The sequence below is a fragment of the Salminus brasiliensis genome, chromosome 6 (genome assembly GCF_030463535.1).
Source record: "Salminus brasiliensis chromosome 6, fSalBra1.hap2, whole genome shotgun sequence".
In the NCBI taxonomy this organism is placed as follows: domain Eukaryota; kingdom Metazoa; phylum Chordata; class Actinopteri; order Characiformes; family Bryconidae; genus Salminus; species Salminus brasiliensis.
In genome coordinates, this window is record NC_132883.1 from 33329918 (window position 1) to 33348585 (window position 18668).

The window sequence follows — 18668 nt, forward strand, 5'->3', positions numbered from 1 at the left end:
CAAATAATATCAATAATGTTCACATGAAATGGCTATATATATATCTTTTTAAAGCAAGTTCTTTCATGATAAGGGCTATTTAGCTAAACAATAACAAGAGAGAGGACCTGGGTGGAGCCAGAAAGCCATATACAGGACATAGGTTACAGAGAAGAATCCAAGGCTGCACCAGAATGGAACTCTACTTGTAAATATCTAATCTAGTGTCATTCCACCAAACTAACACACCACTTTCAATACATCTGTGGATACAGATGTACAGATTCTGAATACAGATTCTGTCTTTGGGGTATATTGTACAGATATCCTTGACACACTCATATAGAACAGCTGCAAATAAAACCAAAACCTTCTAAAAACTAGAATGGCAAACAGTATAAAATCATTAAGAAAAGTAATGTTTACTCAGTTTACTTTGATAACAGGCAATGTGAGGACTATGCTCGTCGTTTTTCCTTCCCAGTTGAGGCACCAAAGGTGAAAGACACGCCTACTATTTCTTCCACATAAAGGGAAATCTCACAAAGAAGGAGCTATCGCATCTACATTGTGAAGAAACTAGATTTGGGCCAGTTGGTTCAGGGCTTCCTCATAAGCTAAATAAGCTTAATACAAATTTGAAACCACATGAAATAGTTAAACAAGTACAGGAAATTGTTACTACATAGGTTCATAAGCATCGTTTTGAAGTTTGTTTGTGTGTGTGAGTGTGTGTGTGTGAGTGGGTATGCAGAGCATTACAGTAGCAGTTACCCACAAAACCCAAAAAGAATTACTGTTGAATACCACCTCACCAGGCTTACAGGGTCATGGAGTTGTTGCAGTGTAAGAAAGGCTTACATGAATTGTTTTCCAAAATACAGTCACAGATGGATGATGAGTGTGTGTGTGTGTGTGTGTGTGTGGGGGGGGTCTGAGATTCAGTGTAAACAACAAACTCTGCAGATTTCCTGTGTGTCTTGGGGCCATTTCCTGTCCTTCAGAGCAGCGAGAATAAATGAGGTTTAAAGGATGAGGAGAAATAGCAGCTTGTGAAGAAATGGATGTGTGTGTGTGCTTGTATGCACACTCACTTGACAGAGAGCAGTTTTTCCACTAGGTCAAGCTATCGTCAGACATGTTGGGATTAGAGTCAAACTTTCAACTCTGCTGACGGAGAAATAAACATCTGTTCCTCTCTCCACTGCTCCCTCTCTCCCTTTCTCATGACCTATGTATTTACAGTGCAAACCCAGGGAGGCCACTTGATCTGCAAAACAAAGTCCTTCTTTGTCGTCCTTTAAGCAAGTTCCTTTGAATTCTACAGCTAGAAATGATCAAATTTAGCTTTCCTGAATGAGGTTTCTACTTTGGGTGGAACGCTGTGCCATGATGAAAGCTGTACAACTTTGGTGGCCTGGTTAGGAGATCTAGTATCTTCAAGCTGACATGGACTAGATCTATTTAAATGATCTTCAAGTGATTTTAAGTTAATGGGTGACAGGTTCATTTAGAAACCTGTCCTCCAGTCAACATGAAAATGCTGTTTTGTTCACTGAAAACAAAGCGTTTTGGAAAATTCTCTCCAAAGTGTTATCTTCTTTCTTTGTGGTGTTTTGATGTTTCTCTTTGTGAGGTATTAAACATTAGCATGCTCATGCAAGTGTTTTTGTTTCTTTGTGGACGAAAATATTTTCAAAAATGGAAGAGGAAAATCTCTATTTTTAAAAATATCTGGATACATGTGGACAGGCTAAAGTACAGCTTCCACATGGTAGGGATTTTGTTTCAATTCAGTGTTATAACTAAGACTCTTAGACAAGCCCATTTCCCCTATAAAAATAATAAAAAAGAAAAGGATAGTTTTAATGTTCTACCTTGTGGTTAAATGTGCATGTGCATTTAGGTTGGAACGCATGTTGGATGTAAGCAACATCAAAGTATAGTAAATTACTTGTGCTTGTATGAGTTTATCGGACTTTTAGTCTTTCTATCTGCTACAATAAATCCCACCTCTTTTCACACTCTTAGCTTACAGTTCATGCTTTCATTTGTAGCAGAGATGTGTTGGTTTGCTTGTATGAAAATTACTGATCTTGAAATACTCTGATTTGAAATACTGTATAATATTATAATACAATAAAAAATAAACTCTCACTTCTACATTTATTTTATCTAATTTGTTTCTTTTCCTCACGTACTACAGTCTGTAACTTAAGCTCTGACTGGACAGTGTTCTGATGCTACTTCACATAAAAAGCCTGGTTGCGCATTCAAAACAGAGGCTTGAGTGGTCCTTTGTAGCTGACATCCCTCATGACATACAGTCACGTCTCGCAGTAACATTAGCATACAGCTGACCGTCTGATCAGCAGTAATGAGGAGAAAATACACACATCCATCATCACACAACACGTGTGCTGCTCAGAGATGAAAGGCATAAACAGATCTTATCTTAGTGCTGGGCCTTTTCCTTGGTGGGGGGAAGCTCTATGTACATGCACTCCTAATAAAGGCAGCATGGAAAAATATTCACATATGTACAGGATGTATGCATTATACACTTTATTAGGGTGGACTGAAGAACATTATCACTTCCACAATCACTTCATACCTTTAAATAGAGGCTGACAAGACAAAACAAAACATCTGTGACATACACATGTATGGTAAACCCATCGGAAGCAGTAAAAAAAGGATATAATAAAGAATATTTTATTATAGTAAACTGTTTTTTTACTTTCCAAATAGTCAGTGTCCGATCCTCTTAAGGTACATGAATAGCACATCAGTTTCTCACTTATCCAACCAGAAATATTTTCAGCAAGAAAATAGCATTGTCTTTAAATAGTCTGTATACATGACTGTGTTTATGAAACCTATCTAGTAAACAATCTGTTACACCCTTTCAGAAACAGCAGACAGCCAATTAAAGATAGTGTACTCCCTCAAAGACAGCTTCATTTGGAAAGCATTATGCAAAAATTTGCACACTTGGGAAGTGGAATCTGTGCTATGAGGCCACGCTTTACACATGCATGTCTGGACAAGCTGGACAAAGCCAGCAGTCACTTTCAGCTGATATTTTAACCTAAAATGCTACATAACGTTGCTTTAAATGGTTCTTTAAACAAGTTCTACAGTTGTTACAAATTAAATGACATTTTAGTAATATACTAAGCCTTTGGTTTGGGTGCAAGTCCATTTGAATGACTTAGCACATATTTTTTATTAAACCTTGTTTTGGAAAATAACATTTAATTTCATTTCATTTCATTTGAAAAATTCCACTCTGAGTGCAAACAATGATTAAGTAGGTCTCTTAGCAAGTCTTCATTCAGAATGCAGAAAAGTTGCCTTTTTGGTTCTGTCTAGTTGTTGCTTTCACAGGTGTTTAATTTAATCTCTGATTAATGTTTAAGATAATGATACTTTTTTGTGATGTCTCAGCCATGTGTTCATGTCAAAGGCTCATTGTGCCCAAAATGTAGATTGTGAATGTACATCCTGAAATTGATCAGAAAACCTGGTTCACATCAAACATGTTACTGTAGTTAAAGGGTGCAGTTACAACATCCATTAGTTCCATCTTATCAATCCAAACAAGCTACAATGCACAGCCATCAACCTAGGCCATCCTAGGTTGTGATAGTCTATTCACTCACCCCAGCAGGATCGAACACAACAGTTTCACATTTCAGTACACATATTAGATATAAATGTACTTCATTGCCTCCTTAAGCTTCATTTCCATAAGCTGAACTGTGTAAATCAATGAGGTACACACAGTTGTACCAGACATTTAAAGTACCAGCATACTTGGAGGTTTAAAAGTCAGGCCCCTCCTTCTTCAGGCTCTTGTAGTCCGTGTTGACAGCAACAAACTAGGAAGGAGAGAGAGAAAAAGAACAAGCTCTATAGGATCTCAATGTACTGCTGATATGCTAAAAAGGAAAGACAACAAAAACAATGGTCAATTATCAACATCACTGAACTTGCTCTCACTCTGTGGGCTCACATTAAAGGAATACTGCAGCATAGCACGCCTTCTCATTAGTGTGTTTTGGGTCAACAGGCTTTCTATTTTTTTTACTAGGTACTAAGTACAGACAATCTGTCTAACATGGAGCATTTAATTTAGCAGAATTTAATCAAACCCTGATGATTTAATATTCCAAGCAACAGATGTAGAAATATTTTTTCTTCTAGGCTATTGTTAGTTTGTAGGCTAATGGGAGGGCCCTACTTGGCACACATACCTTGTACTGATAGGTAGGGCTAAGCTGATTCCAGGGCTCAGGGTTGCTGGTCTTGTTCCAGCTAGTGATTTAGGAGCAGAAGAAAGAGGCCACAACACACCAAGGCAGCCACAGGACAAAGACAAATGAATAGAATTAACAAAACACCAGAGAGCTTTCTGACTATGGGCAAATGTGCTGCTAATAAGCTTATGGCATTTTTGTTGTATCAAGTGCTCTTTATCATTCTTACATTTCTGGTGGGAATGAAATGTAGTGAATGGCCCTTACGTAACATGGGGTCCCTTGGCTAGACGAATCAAATAAAGTGAAGCGCCCCCCATTCCCAGACATATGAAGAAAAACTGTGGAATGAGCTGAAAGAGAGTGAGTGAGAGAGAGAGAGAGAGAGAGAGAGAGAGAGAGAGAAAGAGAGAGAGAGAATTAATAACCCTGTGAACCACAGGCATATTCGTGAAATTAAATTATTCAGCAACTACTAATTAGCCAATAAGCACTACACGTGATTCAGTAACTGCTATGAAACAGATTCAATTTGAAACTCATTTTTAGGGTGAGGAATTGAAGCATTGGCCAACAAATAGTCATTTAAGTTTACAGGGTGAATATAATTCAAGCATTGTGGCAAACCTGTCTGCCCTTTCCACTGAACATCTGGCTGTGAGGTACCAATTAGAGAGGCTATTAGACGAGATTATGGAAGATTAGATTAAGTTAGATTACAATCTCCGCCGTCAAGTTGCACTAGATCTCTCACAGGTCGTTAGTGAGCACGAATGCAATTCACAATGAGATGATCGTGTAAAAAGGGTTGTAAAGGGCTGTGGATCTCTATGGTCGCTCCGTTTGTTGACAGTGGGCGCTGTCCAAGTGCTGAACGAGTTTTCCCCTTAGATTCCTTTTTTTCTTAACTCGTTTGATTGTCTATAAGGAATGGATAAGCATTTTCTTTATTCGATGTATTATTTATGCTTCGCCGGTTTCGAACTCGCACATGCACTGGAAACGACAAGCTAGCAGCCTGGTCTCCTCTCTTCTCGGTCCTGCCAGTCGAGAGCTGTGAACGCAGTGCATAGTGGGTATTGTGTGTTTGTTTTTTTTGCAACTTCAGTATTTACGAAAATAATTTATTATATTAATTCATACACAAACGTATACTTTTAGTCAGCGCGAACAACAACGCAGTTTGTGAGGCAAGAGTGGTCATCTGGTTCAAGTCCTTCAGTGTGGATGTGTGTGCTGCTGTGCTTCTTCTGGCAGCAAGGGGAAGGAACACTTCATTATAACACACTGTAATTACTCTGATTGCAATCTGGACATCGAGTCCTGTCTGTGTTTAGTTACAGTTCATAGCCGTTTTTTTTTTTTTGCATTATATTTCTGTGTAACTCATGGCTTAACTGTTTATTTTTTGGAGCGTTGGTGTTTAACGTCTTTAGTTATATAAAAGTCAAAGGAGAAGCCAAAGACAAATCGTTTACAGTAGGCTCAGTCACTTGTTTACATGATGTGTCCCAAGGGGTTGCACGTTACAGCAGTACATTTCTAAGACTTTTCAGTTTCAATACCACATTAACTTACTCTACACAGTAAATTTGCCAATGTTACATCAGCACTGATCGTGTTGAATGAACACTGTGAGTGTAATTTAACACTATTAGTGTTGATTTAACACTGGCTAATTTGCTGTGCACGGTGAAGCGCAGATGCAGAAACAGATGCACAAAGCAGCTTACAAGCTAATTCATGTTTAAAAATGAGCAAAAATAAACTTCTTTACAAATCTGTTTTCTTTTCTGTAAATAAAATTAAAAAGAGTAACTTACTCCAGGGTGTTTCCTCGCGTGGTCACGGATTGTTCGGAGCATGTTTGCAGAATTTAGTTCTGCCTGAATTTTCTTCTTTCTGTGGTTGTTTACTGTGAGCCGAAGGACTGGACAGAGCAGGCAGACCTGTTACTGGAGGAGCGGAGGAGAGGGGGAGGGGGAGGGGGAGGGGGAGAGGGAGAGAGAGAGAGAGAGAGAGAGATTGTTGTTGCAGAGTTGTTATGTTGCAGCATAAAACATAAACATAAAACATAAACATAAAACATAAACATAAAATGTCCTTGTAATTTCATACTTGAAAAAAAGACAATTTAAGCTTATAAATGTCTACTCTTACACATGAAATTAAGCAAAATAAAATCAATACTTAGACTGGTTTCCCAACTTTGTTGTTAGATGAAATCATGTTACCACCAAATAATGATGTGTATTTCTTAACATCTGTGCAAGCTTTGTGCAAGCTAACAAGAACTTTCAGACTTGTATGAATAACTCAAAGCACTTACCAGACTTGTACAAACATCCATTTCTTGTCTGATTGCAGAATACTAACAACTTGATGCATGTATGCACATTTGGGTTGGTATTTACAGTGGCATGTCAAAGTTTGGGCACCACTGGACAAAATGTCCGGTACCGTGAATGGTTACGTGGGTAGAAGATGAACTGATCTCCAAAAGTTAAAGCAAGATTAGTTTATTGTTTTTGTTTTAAGATATTTTAGAGTGTAAAATGACGGTACACTGTTGTTCTGTGTTGTCCAAACTGTGACCTTCAGTAAACTTTATCTGAACCATGACGTGAAAGTTGAAATCTATTTGGCCACAATGAGAAAAGGTATGTTTAGAGAAAAAAGAGGGCAGAATTTAATGAAAAGAACACCCTTTCCAACTGTTCATCAAAGGGTGGTTCGATCATGCATTGGGCTTGTGTTGCAGCCAGTGACACAGAGAACATTCAATTCAATACCTGAAAATTCCAGAAGCAAAAATGAAAAGAGGATGGTTTCTACAACAAATAACGATAAGGGGCAAGTTGAAGGTTTTGCCATGGTCCTTGGATTCCCTCGACCTAAACATCACCACAAATCTTTGGATCAACATTAAATCTTTGGATTTCAAGATGGCTCAAGAATAAAAAAAAAGAACTGAAAGACTCTTAGCTGGTTTCAAAAACTGTTTACAAGCTGTGATACTTCCCAAGAGGAGTGTGACTAAGTTTCACACAGGGTGTCAAACTTTTGCTTTGGGCCCTTTTGCTTTTTTAAATAAACAATTTAAAGAAATGTTTTTTCTCTGTAATGTTACGCCTTTAGGAACTCGAAACAGGTAATGTTTCACTGGCTTACTGTATTCACAGTAATTAGTCAGTCGTGTCTGGATTTTTCATGCCACTGTAAATTAGCTTTGTTTTTGTGTCTGTTTAAAAGGCTGTAGTCAGCTTTATTGTTTCAATGTATTTCTGTTCTTTAAGAGTTACTTAGAACTCAAAGCACTTCCCTTGCACATGAGACACATGAGAGCATTTGACTTGATTGTGTATAGCTGATGGGAATGTGAATAAAGCTGCTATTGGTCAACCACTGGTTCACTATAATATTCTGCTCTAACACAGCTCACTCAGCTCATGAAGTGTTTGATGAGCTAATGGCTTGATCCAGAGGACAGACTGAGATTGGGAACAACTTGCTTTATTGTTCTGGTTCCTACATCCCCACCTCTATCATTTGACCTTGTATGCAATCCAGACCACTTGAGTGGCACATGCTTATTTATTCTGATTCTAAGTGGAATGAAGTACACTTTGCAGTTTATGTCATACAGGACTTATTCTAATGATGAGTATGTTGAAGCACTCTTTTCATTTCATACAGGAAAAGTCTAATAGCAGCTTGTAGTCATTCCTTTTTATTTGCATTATCATTCATTTGTTTGCTGTGATCAGGAGAAGTGTTAATAAGTTTAAGGGGAAAATCATTCTTGACATTACTACAGATAATTCAATCACCAAGATGTAAATAAATCCTTTCAGATTGATTTGGCATTAAATGGTTTACTACTTTATCTTCTTGAGTTTAATATTGCTTGCAATGCTAACAATGTTAAAATAGTGTTAAATATGAGTAGTTGTCAGCGTCTAAAAGGCATTTGTCATTCTGTTTAATTCTCAGTAATGTTACATTTCACATTAAAATACTAAGGATGCCAGTTTAATAATTTACTTCATTGTATCCTAGCGCAGGAATTGTGAAAAATCAGTGAAATTGGTTGAAAGGCACCGCGGTATTCATTTAATTTTATCTCTCTACTTATTTTAGACAATTCCTGTGCCTAGCAGCCTACTCAACTGTGCTGTAAAAAATATCTTGTTCTCTTACACATTCTATTTGCACACCAGGGCTTGCGTGTCGCCAGAACAGAAGCTAGAACACTCAAACTCATATAGTGCAACGTGCCAAGAAGATTGAGGTATTAAGAGTTCAGCAGGGCCATGGATTATAGAACACTCCTGGACACAAGCCAAATGGACATGCACAAGCACATGCAGCATTTGTTGAGTCACACAATGGTACAGCCTATATAATTCTTTACAATAATTACCTTACTTTCAGATAGTCATGTGACCAATTGTTGCATGGACTCCTTCAGGTAAAGCATTCAGGAGCTTACTACATCAACAGAGTGCTGCACATCTTTTTTAATGTACATCATTTCTCCATGAGAAAATATGTTCCATTTTACTTAATTTGACAATGTGTTGTAAAGTGTTCATGGGGATATTATGAACATTATTTTACCAAATACATTTAATTTAAATCAAGTAAACTTTTTTTCTGTGTAGTATTGGACTAGATATAACTGTATCAAAGCTTCACAGTGTTTTACAGTCCTCTTCTCCTCATGTTAAGTACACCAAATCTACTTCTTAACTGTGCCATTTTCTCTTTTCTAAAACAGGCTCAGACAATGCCTTCCTAGTGAGGATGAAATAGGAAACTCACTGGGGATGCTCAATTATGTGATATGAGAGGTGCCAAGAAGACAAACTACAATGACTAAGCAGTTATCACAGTGCTAAATCAAAAGGACTCTTCTTTGCTCAGACATCAAGACTCCAAATGTCCTCATGAATTCAAATATGTGACAAAGAGGTTTCATTGTGGGAAGGGATGACTGTGAAACAGCACCACCTTGTGGAGGCTCAGTGCTCTCTTCACTTGCCATACACAGGCATCAGTTCAAAACCTGCTCACTGGAAAAGTAGCTATTTTGTATGATCATTATAGGCAAATCTAATTAATGCTAATGTGGCTAACAATAACTGGAAATTATCAGCCAACATATGACATCAGTGGCATGTAAATTTGAGCACATACACACAATGCTAAGTAGAATACAAATATTACAATAAATATAATTGGCAAAATAACAAACACTTTTAGTTGCTCAGTGTGTTCATTTAAACATTTTTAAACCTTTCCTTGTGGCACCCCAGTATTTCTTGTGATGTAATGTATATGATGTAATAATTTATTAATCCCAACAGTGTAGAATTATTTTAGTATCTGAACACAATATATACTGTTTGTGTGAAAACAGGTTACAGTCTAATATAATGGGAGCCTATCAGATCATGACTTGTAAACATAGAGACACCTAGAATTTACAGAGGGTATATCCATATAGTGTCAACTTAACTGGCAGATTAGGCCACCAGTCTAAAGGATGGGTGCTAAACGGCTGATACTAAAGAACATCCTTGTTTTTTGTGGTAGTTGTCCCCTATAATAATAATAATAATAATAATAATAATAATAATAAATAAAAGCCATGAAAAACATAAAAAAAATTAGTTTTATTTTTTTCACATCCACATGCGCTACAACAATTGGTTGTATCACAAGTAGTAATATACAATAATGTATAAATCACGCATCTGCTAGAGATATAGTAGTCCATCTATTACCATACATACAGTACTCAGTCAATCTTTACAATGGAATTGGTCCAAATTTTAAAGCCTATACCCATAGGACAGGACAGGACAGGACAGGACAAGGCAGGAGAGGAATGAACCCACTCCAAGAACACATCTGGGTATTTACAGAAACTTTAGCACAAGACTAGTTTGGCCATATTGATTGTAACAGAAATATAAACCATGTTCATCCCTTAGCTTGCACATACACCCTTAAAATTCAGCATGTAGCTCCTTTAACCCTTCAAAAGAGTATAACATAGAATTAATGGCATTGTGAAATGAGGCACAATTACTCTATTGAGCCAGCAAAGCCACTGTTTGGATTGTGGGCCGCATCACTGTCCAAGCCTGCAGCTGTGCTAACGTCCTGAGTGTGTTCTGTGGTTGCTAGTGACACTTCATTGGAACGTTGTGTTGGTTTACTGATCCTCATGGGGATAAAGATGTTGGAGGCACAGTGTTCACTCAGGTACTCGCCTCCTTTCTCTTCATAGTCCTGCCTGCTGATCCAGCCTTCAGATCCAACAGGGTTCCTCAAAGCCCACTCACGCGCCCCAAACCAGGCATCCAGAGCTGGCTGAGATGCATGAGAAACCTACGGCACAGAAAGAGAGTAACGGTCTCTCAGGGTTTACAGACATTTCATCCAGTTTATGATGGTAAATGTTTACAGCATATTTATATATTAAAAAAAACAAACAAACAAACACACACACACACACACACACACACACACACACACACACACACACACACACACACACTAGCACTACCATCAGCAGCACTACCATCATGCTGCCCTCCCCCTTCTTCTTCTCTCAGAACTTCTGGCTCACAATCATCACCATCATCATCCCCTAATGGCTCATCGTCTGGCAGCATCAACCACCCATTCACACATTCCAGCACCCAGCCCCCCTGCTCCAACCTGTCCTTCACAACAACCCAGGTGAGAAATGAGCTGAGGAAGATCAAGCCTAAGAAAGCTACAGGTCCTGATGGAATCAGTGCCAGGCTCCTCAAGTCTTGCGCAGATCAGCTGTGCAGGGTAGTTGAGCATATGTTCAACATGAGCCTGAAACTGGGAAGAGTACCACAGCTGTGGTACCTGTGCCCAAAACACAGCACCCAAAGGACCTAAACAGCTACAGGCCGGTGGCACTGACTTCCCATCTGATGAAGTCACTGGAGAGGCTGGTCCTCAACCACATCCGCCCTCTGGTGAGCCCATCCATGGACCCTCTTCAGTTCGCCTACCAGCCTGGTGTCGGGGTGGATGATGCTGTCATCTATCTTCTACACAGAGCTCTTTCTCACCTGGAGAAGCCCGGCAGCACTGTGAGGATCACCTTCTTCGATTTCTCCAGTGCTTTTAACACCATACAGCCAGGGCTTCTAAAGGACAAGTTGGGACATTGTGGAGTGGACAGTCACCTGTCAAACTGGATACTGGACTACCTCACCAACCGACCACAGTATGTGAGGGCACGGGACTGTGTCTCTGACTTGGTGGTCAGCAGCACAGGAGCCCCTCAAGGAACAGTCTTGGCACCGTTCCTCTTCACCCTGTACACTGCTGACTTCATGTACAGCTCACCGACCTGTCACCTCCAGAAGTTCTCTGATGACTCAGCGATCGTCGGCCTCATATCCAATGAGGAGGACAGCGAGTACAGAGAACTTATTCAGGACTTTGTGGACTGGTGTCTGCAGAACCATCTGCAGATAAACGCTGGAAAGAACTGGTGGTGGATTTCCGCAGGTGCAGACACCCCCCTCCATCAGTGAACATCCGGGGTATGAACATCGAGAGTGTGGACTCTTATAAATACCTGGGTGTTCATCTGAACAACAAACTGGACTGGTCAGTCAACACTGCTGCACTCTACAAGAAAGGCCAGAGCAGACTCTACCTGCTGAGGAGATTGAGGTCCTTTGGAGTGCAGGGAGCGCTCCTGAGGACGTTCTTCGACACAGTGGTGGCATCTGCCATCTTCTATGGAGTGGTCTGCTGGGGCAGTAGCATCTCGACGGCAGATAAGAAGAGACTGGACAAACTCATAAAGAGGGCCGGCTCTGTCCTGGGGTGCTTCCTAGACCCAGTGCAGGTGGTGGGAGACACAACCAAGCTGGCATCCATGCTGGAGAACAGCTCCCACCCCATGCATGAGACTCTGGCAGCACTGGGCAGCTCCTTTAGTGACAGGCTGCTTCACCCAAAGTGTGTGAAGGAGCGGTATCGCAGGTCCTTCCTTCCTGCTGCCGTCAGACTGCACAACCAGCACTGCTCCCAGCGGACCACATACGCACACACTTAACTACACACACATGTTCATGTTCAGGGAATACTATGTGCAATACCCCCCCCCGTGCAATTAAGAGTCTTTTGCTGTAAATAATATTGTTTATTGCTTTTTTAATTCTTATTTATATTATGTATATAGTGTAAATTATTTATCTAAATTTTTTGTAACTGAGTGTCTTGCTATCCCTTTCTGCTGTCACACTGTGAATTTCCCCCCTCTTATCTTATCTTACACACACACACACACACACACACACACACACACACACACACACACACACCTTATGTATATACACTGTACTGTACACAGTATAATGTAACTGCAATGTTAGCAACAGTTTGTGAGCAACAATCCTGGGTTTTTTCTCTTTCTCTGACAGATTTCTTCCCGTCCTCTCTGTTAGCAAGCTGGCTTTGTTACACTTTCCAAATTTATATCTAGGGGAAAAGGTTGTAGGTTTTGTAGCTACATTTTCTCCAAATTTTTTTCTGCTAGACACATAGGGCAGTTTTGTGCCTTTTTGTTTTCTTGGTTTAATTTTTAGTTAGTTGTGTTTGCTATAGTTGTTTTGGTTGTCATTTTGGCATATGCCCCTCCCTGCGGTCACATTTTCTCCATTGGTTGTATAGAAATATGAACCAATATGAGTTTATGGTCAGTGTCCGGTGTTTTGTCTAGCAGAGGGCATGGGGAAAGAGCCCATGCTCATTTACGTTTACAGCCTGACCCTAGACCAGGTCATACAACTGGTACAGCATTAGAAAAACTTCATTTTCTGCTACCTTAAAGTGTGACTGGAAAGGTCTCATAGCAAGCAGTTCTCTCTCCACTCTCTCTTTGACTCCAGGATACAGCAGGTTTCCCCCAGTCAGAAACACATTTTCAGCTAGCAGAGCCTGCTGCTGTGGAGCGTACCTGGTATAGAAAAGCACCATCAACACTGCACTGCAATCTGATTAATCTTAAAGCTATTTACAATCATACTGCAAAGACGAGCAACAACATTATTCTGTTAAAAAAAGAAAACAGGCCAAAGGAAGGGAGAACCAAGGCAACATTGGGAGAACATTTCCACATCTGTGTAGGTACCACAGTGAAATGACAAAGATGTGCATGAGCTCATAGCCCCTGCACAAAACTTCAGTTTCAGTGAGGCAACTATGTTTAGTAAATAACCTAACTACAACTACTAATAACTATAACACCTTTTCCCAGTCAGAGAACTACTAAATATTTAGTAGTTAGAATATTTAAAAACATTAATTTTACATCTGCCTTTTACTCTGAGGACAACATGGAAATAAGCCTGATGCTCACTGTTCCAGTACAAACTGTAGAGTCTCAATAAGTCCCATCTGCTCTTCACCAATCAGAGAAGGGCGAAATAGAACTTCTGGGGCACGTAGTCGCTCAGTTCCCACAAACAACTGGTGGTACTCTGCCATGTTAAACACCGGCTAAAGGGCAAAAAAGTGAGGAGGGAGGGGAAAAAAAAAAAAAAAGACGAAATATTACATTGTATACTCCTAAAAATTTAACCGAAATAGCAGTAACAACCATTCGTGATTTCTCCAATCATAAAGGCCCAGCAAAGGCCCAATTGACAGAGGAAGAAAAATAACATTACCTGGATAGTATCAGCTTTTTCAGGCTCAGTGCTCTCTTCACTTAAATCAGCCTCCATTTGATTCAGTCCATCACCTTCATCCATAGGTTGCTCCAACTCTGTGATCTAACACAGTAACACACAGAACCAGTCACTGATTGGACCAGGACTAGGACCCATTACCATGATATGATACGGGATATGATCTGACAAGTGACATTTAACATGTCCACTTTGCAAAACATTTCAACAATACATTACAGTATTTGTCTGACAGTTTTTCACATTTTTTTTCGCCACTTAAAATGTGTACAAATGTGCTCTTTTGTTTGTTTTATATATCAAAAATGTTTCGCTGGTACAAAAAAAAAAAAACTGTATATTGGGGTTTTTTTTTCTACACAGATGACACAAACACACCTCTGCTCTGGCTAGCCTGTGTTGTTCCACACTTATACTGAGTTTGTGGATGTATGACTGCAGTTCTTCAGCAGAGTCCATGTTCAACTCCATCAGACGCCTGTGAAACTGCTCTACAGCGCCCTCTTCCAGCAGCTCCTACATGAAGAGATGTCAGGGAGGTCATCCATTTTTTTGGTCATCAAAGACAAATATGTAGCTGACCTGTGATGATGATGATGATTATGATGATGATGGTGGTTGTGTGTGTTACTGAAATTACATTTTTCATTTTGAAGAATTCCAAGAAGGCATGTGTGTGTACCTGCACTGCAAGCAGTGTGTCCAGTCTTTCCTGATCTTGCTGGAATCTCTCCTCTCTGTGTCGACTGTTGAGCTCTTGGAGCCTCCGCAGCTGCTGTACTCGTTTCTCCTGCCTCTCCTCTACACTCGCAAACACACCCGCAACCTTCCCAGAGAAGGGTAACTGCATGCGGTGAACCTCTTCCTCATAAAACTCAGCACTTCTCCATTTCTCCAGCTCTGAGAAGAAATATCAATGCCAGTTGATGCATTACAACTTTCTCTTTCTGTGGACAAATGACAACATTCTGAAAAACATGTCAGATATGTGGCGACCTGTTATCCTGTAGATTGCACAGAACCTGGAAAAATAAATTAGACAGAAACACCCCTTGAGCATTCAAAGAATACTACCAGACCCACACATGTATGACTGCCACTGAAACTGGGTCACTTCACTGAAGGTGATGAATTCTGAAGTGCACAGAAACCTCTTAACTGCTCAGATCCAACCAATCCAACCTCAGATTCAACCAATGGCCCTCACAGGATTATAAAGTATTGTAGAAAACTGAGAAACAACATACAGCTATATTTTGTTTGTCAGAGCTATATAAGCAAAGCTATTGTGTATTATAAACAGACACTTCCCAATATTTTACTGTTCCTCACTCTTCCACTTATTCTATAAAAAAAGACAAAAAACCTATGTGGTCATAGTGCAAGTCTAATTTGTACAGCTGGTGCAGCCTGTATTATTTTGTGTCTTATTTGGAGTAGTTTTGGATCACTGCCTCCATAAAAATCACACTACTAAACAAAATGGAGGAGAATTGCGTTAACTCCTACAAGGAGTTAACACATCATACATTTTCCTTGAAAAGGCTAAGATGTCAAGTGTTGCAAATGTGCATTTGAGAGTGTGTAGGTGGGCATTACCCTGCTGGTAATCCACAGCAACATAGCAGTGATGGTGCAGCAGCTCCTCCATGCGGCTGGGTGTGATGGCTGCCTGGTGAGCAGGATATTTCAGCTGTAGAAGTCTCTGCATGTAAGTCGCTGTGTGACTACCTCCAACATTAACCCGCTTACAGTTGAAAGCATCCAGTCTGTGCACACACATGCAAACAAAATTACTGAAACCATACAAACTGTTTACCTCCAGTAGATCTGCACAGAGTTGAGTTAGGTTACATATATAATACAAATATATATTTATTAAATACCTCTATAAATCAACAAATATAAAAAATAAATACAAATGTATATTATCCACTCAATAGTGGACACTGCTATTTTAAAGTCATCCTTAATACTACAAAACAGTCCAAATCCAGCTAATCACATCCAAATCAAGTTGTATAAAGTGAGCTGTCTTGAATACCTTAACATGTTCACTGAGCACATTAAGCCTTTTTGGTTCAGATTTCTCAAACTCAACCTGTGCTATCCAAATATTTTTTTTCATACACTAAACTGTGAGGAATATAAGAAAATAGAAAGCTTTGTACCTGCCATTGAAGAAGGGTAACACATGAGAGCAGTGATATCCAGATGATATCACCAGGCCTGTGTGAGGTACTTTTAGTCCGCACTGCATATTGCTTTTGTAGAAACTAAACAAGCTGTCAACTCCATATGCCACCTGTGGCACCCCATAACACTCAAAGAGAAGTTCTGACATCATCTGCCTGCAGTGAAGTGGGTTGCATGGAGCCTCTGTGAGAACCAGCGGGTGCTCCACTTTACCCTGTGAACACAAGACAAAGCTATTTAAACATGCGTTATATAGATGAGGTATTGAGTCACACCTCTTAATCACTAAATTCAGGAGTTTCATTCAGTCCAATTAGCCATTTTCATTTAGGTAGTACACTTAAAGAAGTCCTATGTAACCCTGTCTGCCAAAACAAACGACTCCTATTCGTGTTCTCGGCAGTGTTACAGCCCAAAGACAGCTGCTTTTAAATTCAGAGAAGCACAAAGTTAAGTTCCGAAAGCATGCTTCTTTTAGACAACAGATGATATGCATCTTTCAAAACGACCTATGTATTCTGCCAGTGGTATGGGGATGAAAAAAGGATTCAACCACTACTGCAGTGGTACTCAAGGTCCCGGAGTGAGAAACTCACTGGTCTTTGGCTGTTGGCTGTAACTCTATTTGGGTGCAGAGGACAAACCATGCAGCGCTCAATACTGTTCTCTCTCCATGTTTTAACACATCCAGGTCATCCAATGTTGGGAACCTATATTTACCAGTCCATTGGTTCTCTAAGCAGGTTCTCCAACAGCATTGCCTTCCAAGCAGTCTTACCTACCTCTGTACCAATCCCGAGGTGAACAAAGACGTAGTCTAGCATGAGTTCTTGTATCTCAAAGTTGACGACGACGTTGCGGTCGAACTGACTCTTGAGGAGCCAGCGGAGGGGCTCCAGGTTGGGGATATCGTTGCCCACCTGTGTCTCGCTCCTGGCGGCTCCTCTGCTCCTCGCCGCCACCGATTTGAACACCAGGCGTGGGCAAGCAAATTCATCTCCGCTACACGCCCAGCCGGCTCGCGTCTGAAAAGAGCCGTTATCCACCACTATCGGAGCCAGCGAAGGCTGCAGGCATTCTGACTTCACGTCAAACACGGGGTCGGGAGAAGATCTGACATCCTGAAACTTAAAGATTTTACATGCCGGACCAGTGGCGGACGTCATTTTGAAAAAGAGTGTCGCATGAAAATAGAGCCGGAATGCGCAGCATGATGCGTGTAACGTTCCTTTATGTTGTACGTTTTGGTAGCTTTTAAAATCCTGTCCTAGCAGTAGCTACATCCTAGAATAAAAAACAATACTTTATAACCCTAGGCGGTTATTAAAGATGTCTTAATCTCTTACACGCTGTGTAAGAACTCTGTTCTAATCAGCATTAGAGATCGCTACAAAATGGGTTTGCAAAAATTAAAATGGTCGCACTACATGAGTCCGACAGACGAGTGCGTCCGAACAGTTTGGACACATTTCCTATACGATTTTTCCTGCTCTTGTATTTACGGGGATCTACGTAGTACACAATGTATTTAGAGAAACCATAAGCTAGATGGGCCAGATGTTTCGTCGTTTTATGTTAGCTACCTTGTCAAAACGTCTGGTATTGATAAGATATTCTAATAATATCCTTAAAAGAACCATATCAGAAAATAACCTATCAGAGATCAGAAACTGCTGTTAGTATGAAACAGTAGGCAGAATATTTGGATAGCCTAAACCACTATACAACATATTCTCTAATATATAATTCAGTGTATCAGAGGGTAGAAATAATTGAGGTGATAATAAAATGGTTTGTAAACATTTGTGTAATAATGAATAATAACAGTTAAATGTATGAATTAAATAAAATGAATTAAATAAAATCAGAATTAGCACTAAAACATGCAGAAACGCGATTATCGTACTATACAAGTGCAGTCACTATCGATAGAGCAATTTAATTGTGTTTTAGCAAATTGTTAAAACACAGTTACAGCTAGTGTGGACAATTACCTACAACCCTTTTTTATCTCATTGCATAAACAAAAAGAAAAAAAAATAGTGTTTCTTTTCGTATTCGGTCATTAAAAACGATCAATGTCGGTGATTCAATGTGGGACCTAACGTCTTAATGTATGAAAAGGCGTGATATGCCAATGTAGAGCAAATCCCCGCCCCTCTCTTTCACCCATCCAATCGTATTTTGTTAGCAGCAGGCAGGAGTTTGACAGTTAATAGCGCCTCTTGTGGAGAAATCTCAGCGTGCAGGTGAGTGCAGCGGTTGACGTTGGGAAGGTTTAACATTTGTTATTTGGATGAAGAAACAGTAAAATCTGAAGAGTTCCTTATAGTTCACTTGATTGTGTTTTAGCTTTGTGTTTTAAGCATAAGTAAATTAACACACATTAGCTACAGAATGATAACTCAAAACATGCACTATACCAATTCTTTATGTCTTAGAAATAATTTCATATAGACGTGGTCCTTGCAAA

At 39.8% G+C, this 18668-nt stretch overlaps 2 protein-coding genes across 3 annotated transcripts; both read right to left on the reverse strand.

Moving 5' to 3' along the window:
* Nucleotides 1-2529: 2529 nt before the first annotated feature.
* On the reverse strand, nucleotides 2530-6196 carry ndufa4l2a (NDUFA4 mitochondrial complex associated like 2a). Its single transcript, XM_072681017.1, has 4 exons — nucleotides 6065-6196; nucleotides 4509-4594; nucleotides 4239-4299; nucleotides 2530-3863 (listed from the first exon to the last, which is right to left on the reverse strand). The coding sequence occupies exons 1-4, from the start codon at nucleotides 6104-6106 to the stop codon at nucleotides 3807-3809; spliced, it is 246 nt and encodes an 81-aa protein (XP_072537118.1). The 5' UTR covers nucleotides 6107-6196; the 3' UTR covers nucleotides 2530-3806.
* A 3704-nt stretch (nucleotides 6197-9900) lies between these two features.
* On the reverse strand, nucleotides 9901-17571 carry actr5 (actin related protein 5). 2 transcript variants are annotated; one of them, XM_072682098.1, is made up of 9 exons: nucleotides 17116-17571; nucleotides 16171-16409; nucleotides 15599-15768; nucleotides 14682-14899; nucleotides 14378-14515; nucleotides 13979-14083; nucleotides 13669-13808; nucleotides 13134-13266; nucleotides 9901-10640 (listed from the first exon to the last, which is right to left on the reverse strand). In XM_072682098.1, exons 1-9 carry the CDS (start codon nucleotides 17359-17361, stop codon nucleotides 10335-10337), a joined length of 1695 nt encoding a protein of 564 aa, XP_072538199.1. In that variant the 5' UTR covers nucleotides 17362-17571; the 3' UTR covers nucleotides 9901-10334. The 2 variants fall into 2 exon arrangements, with proteins under 2 accessions (XP_072538199.1, XP_072538198.1); XM_072682097.1 differs by having other exon boundaries at nucleotides 16978-17571.
* Nucleotides 17572-18668: the final 1097 nt, after the last annotated feature.

Excerpts from the sequence above, each read along its gene's own strand:
- ndufa4l2a (XM_072681017.1), bottom strand. The coding sequence starts at position 6,106 with ATGCTCCGAACAATCCGTGACCACGCGAGGAAACACCCTGGA. Across the intron at positions 4,595-6,064 it reads ACGCGAGGAAACACCCTGGA|CTCATTCCACAGTTTTTCTT; the intron begins GTAAGTTACTCT and ends ACTCTCTTTCAG. Across the intron at positions 4,300-4,508 it reads GCCAAGGGACCCCATGTTAC|CTGGAACAAGACCAGCAACC; the intron begins GTAAGGGCCATT and ends CTAAATCACTAG.
- actr5 (XM_072682097.1), bottom strand. The coding sequence starts at position 17,361 with ATGACGTCCGCCACTGGTCCGGCATGTAAAATCTTTAAGTTTCAGGAT. Across the intron at positions 16,410-16,977 it reads ACCTCGGGATTGGTACAGAG|GGTAAAGTGGAGCACCCGCT; the intron begins GTAGGTAAGACT and ends TTGTGTTCACAG. Across the intron at positions 15,769-16,170 it reads TTACCCTTCTTCAATGGCAG|ACTGGATGCTTTCAACTGTA; the intron begins GTACAAAGCTTT and ends GTGTGTGCACAG.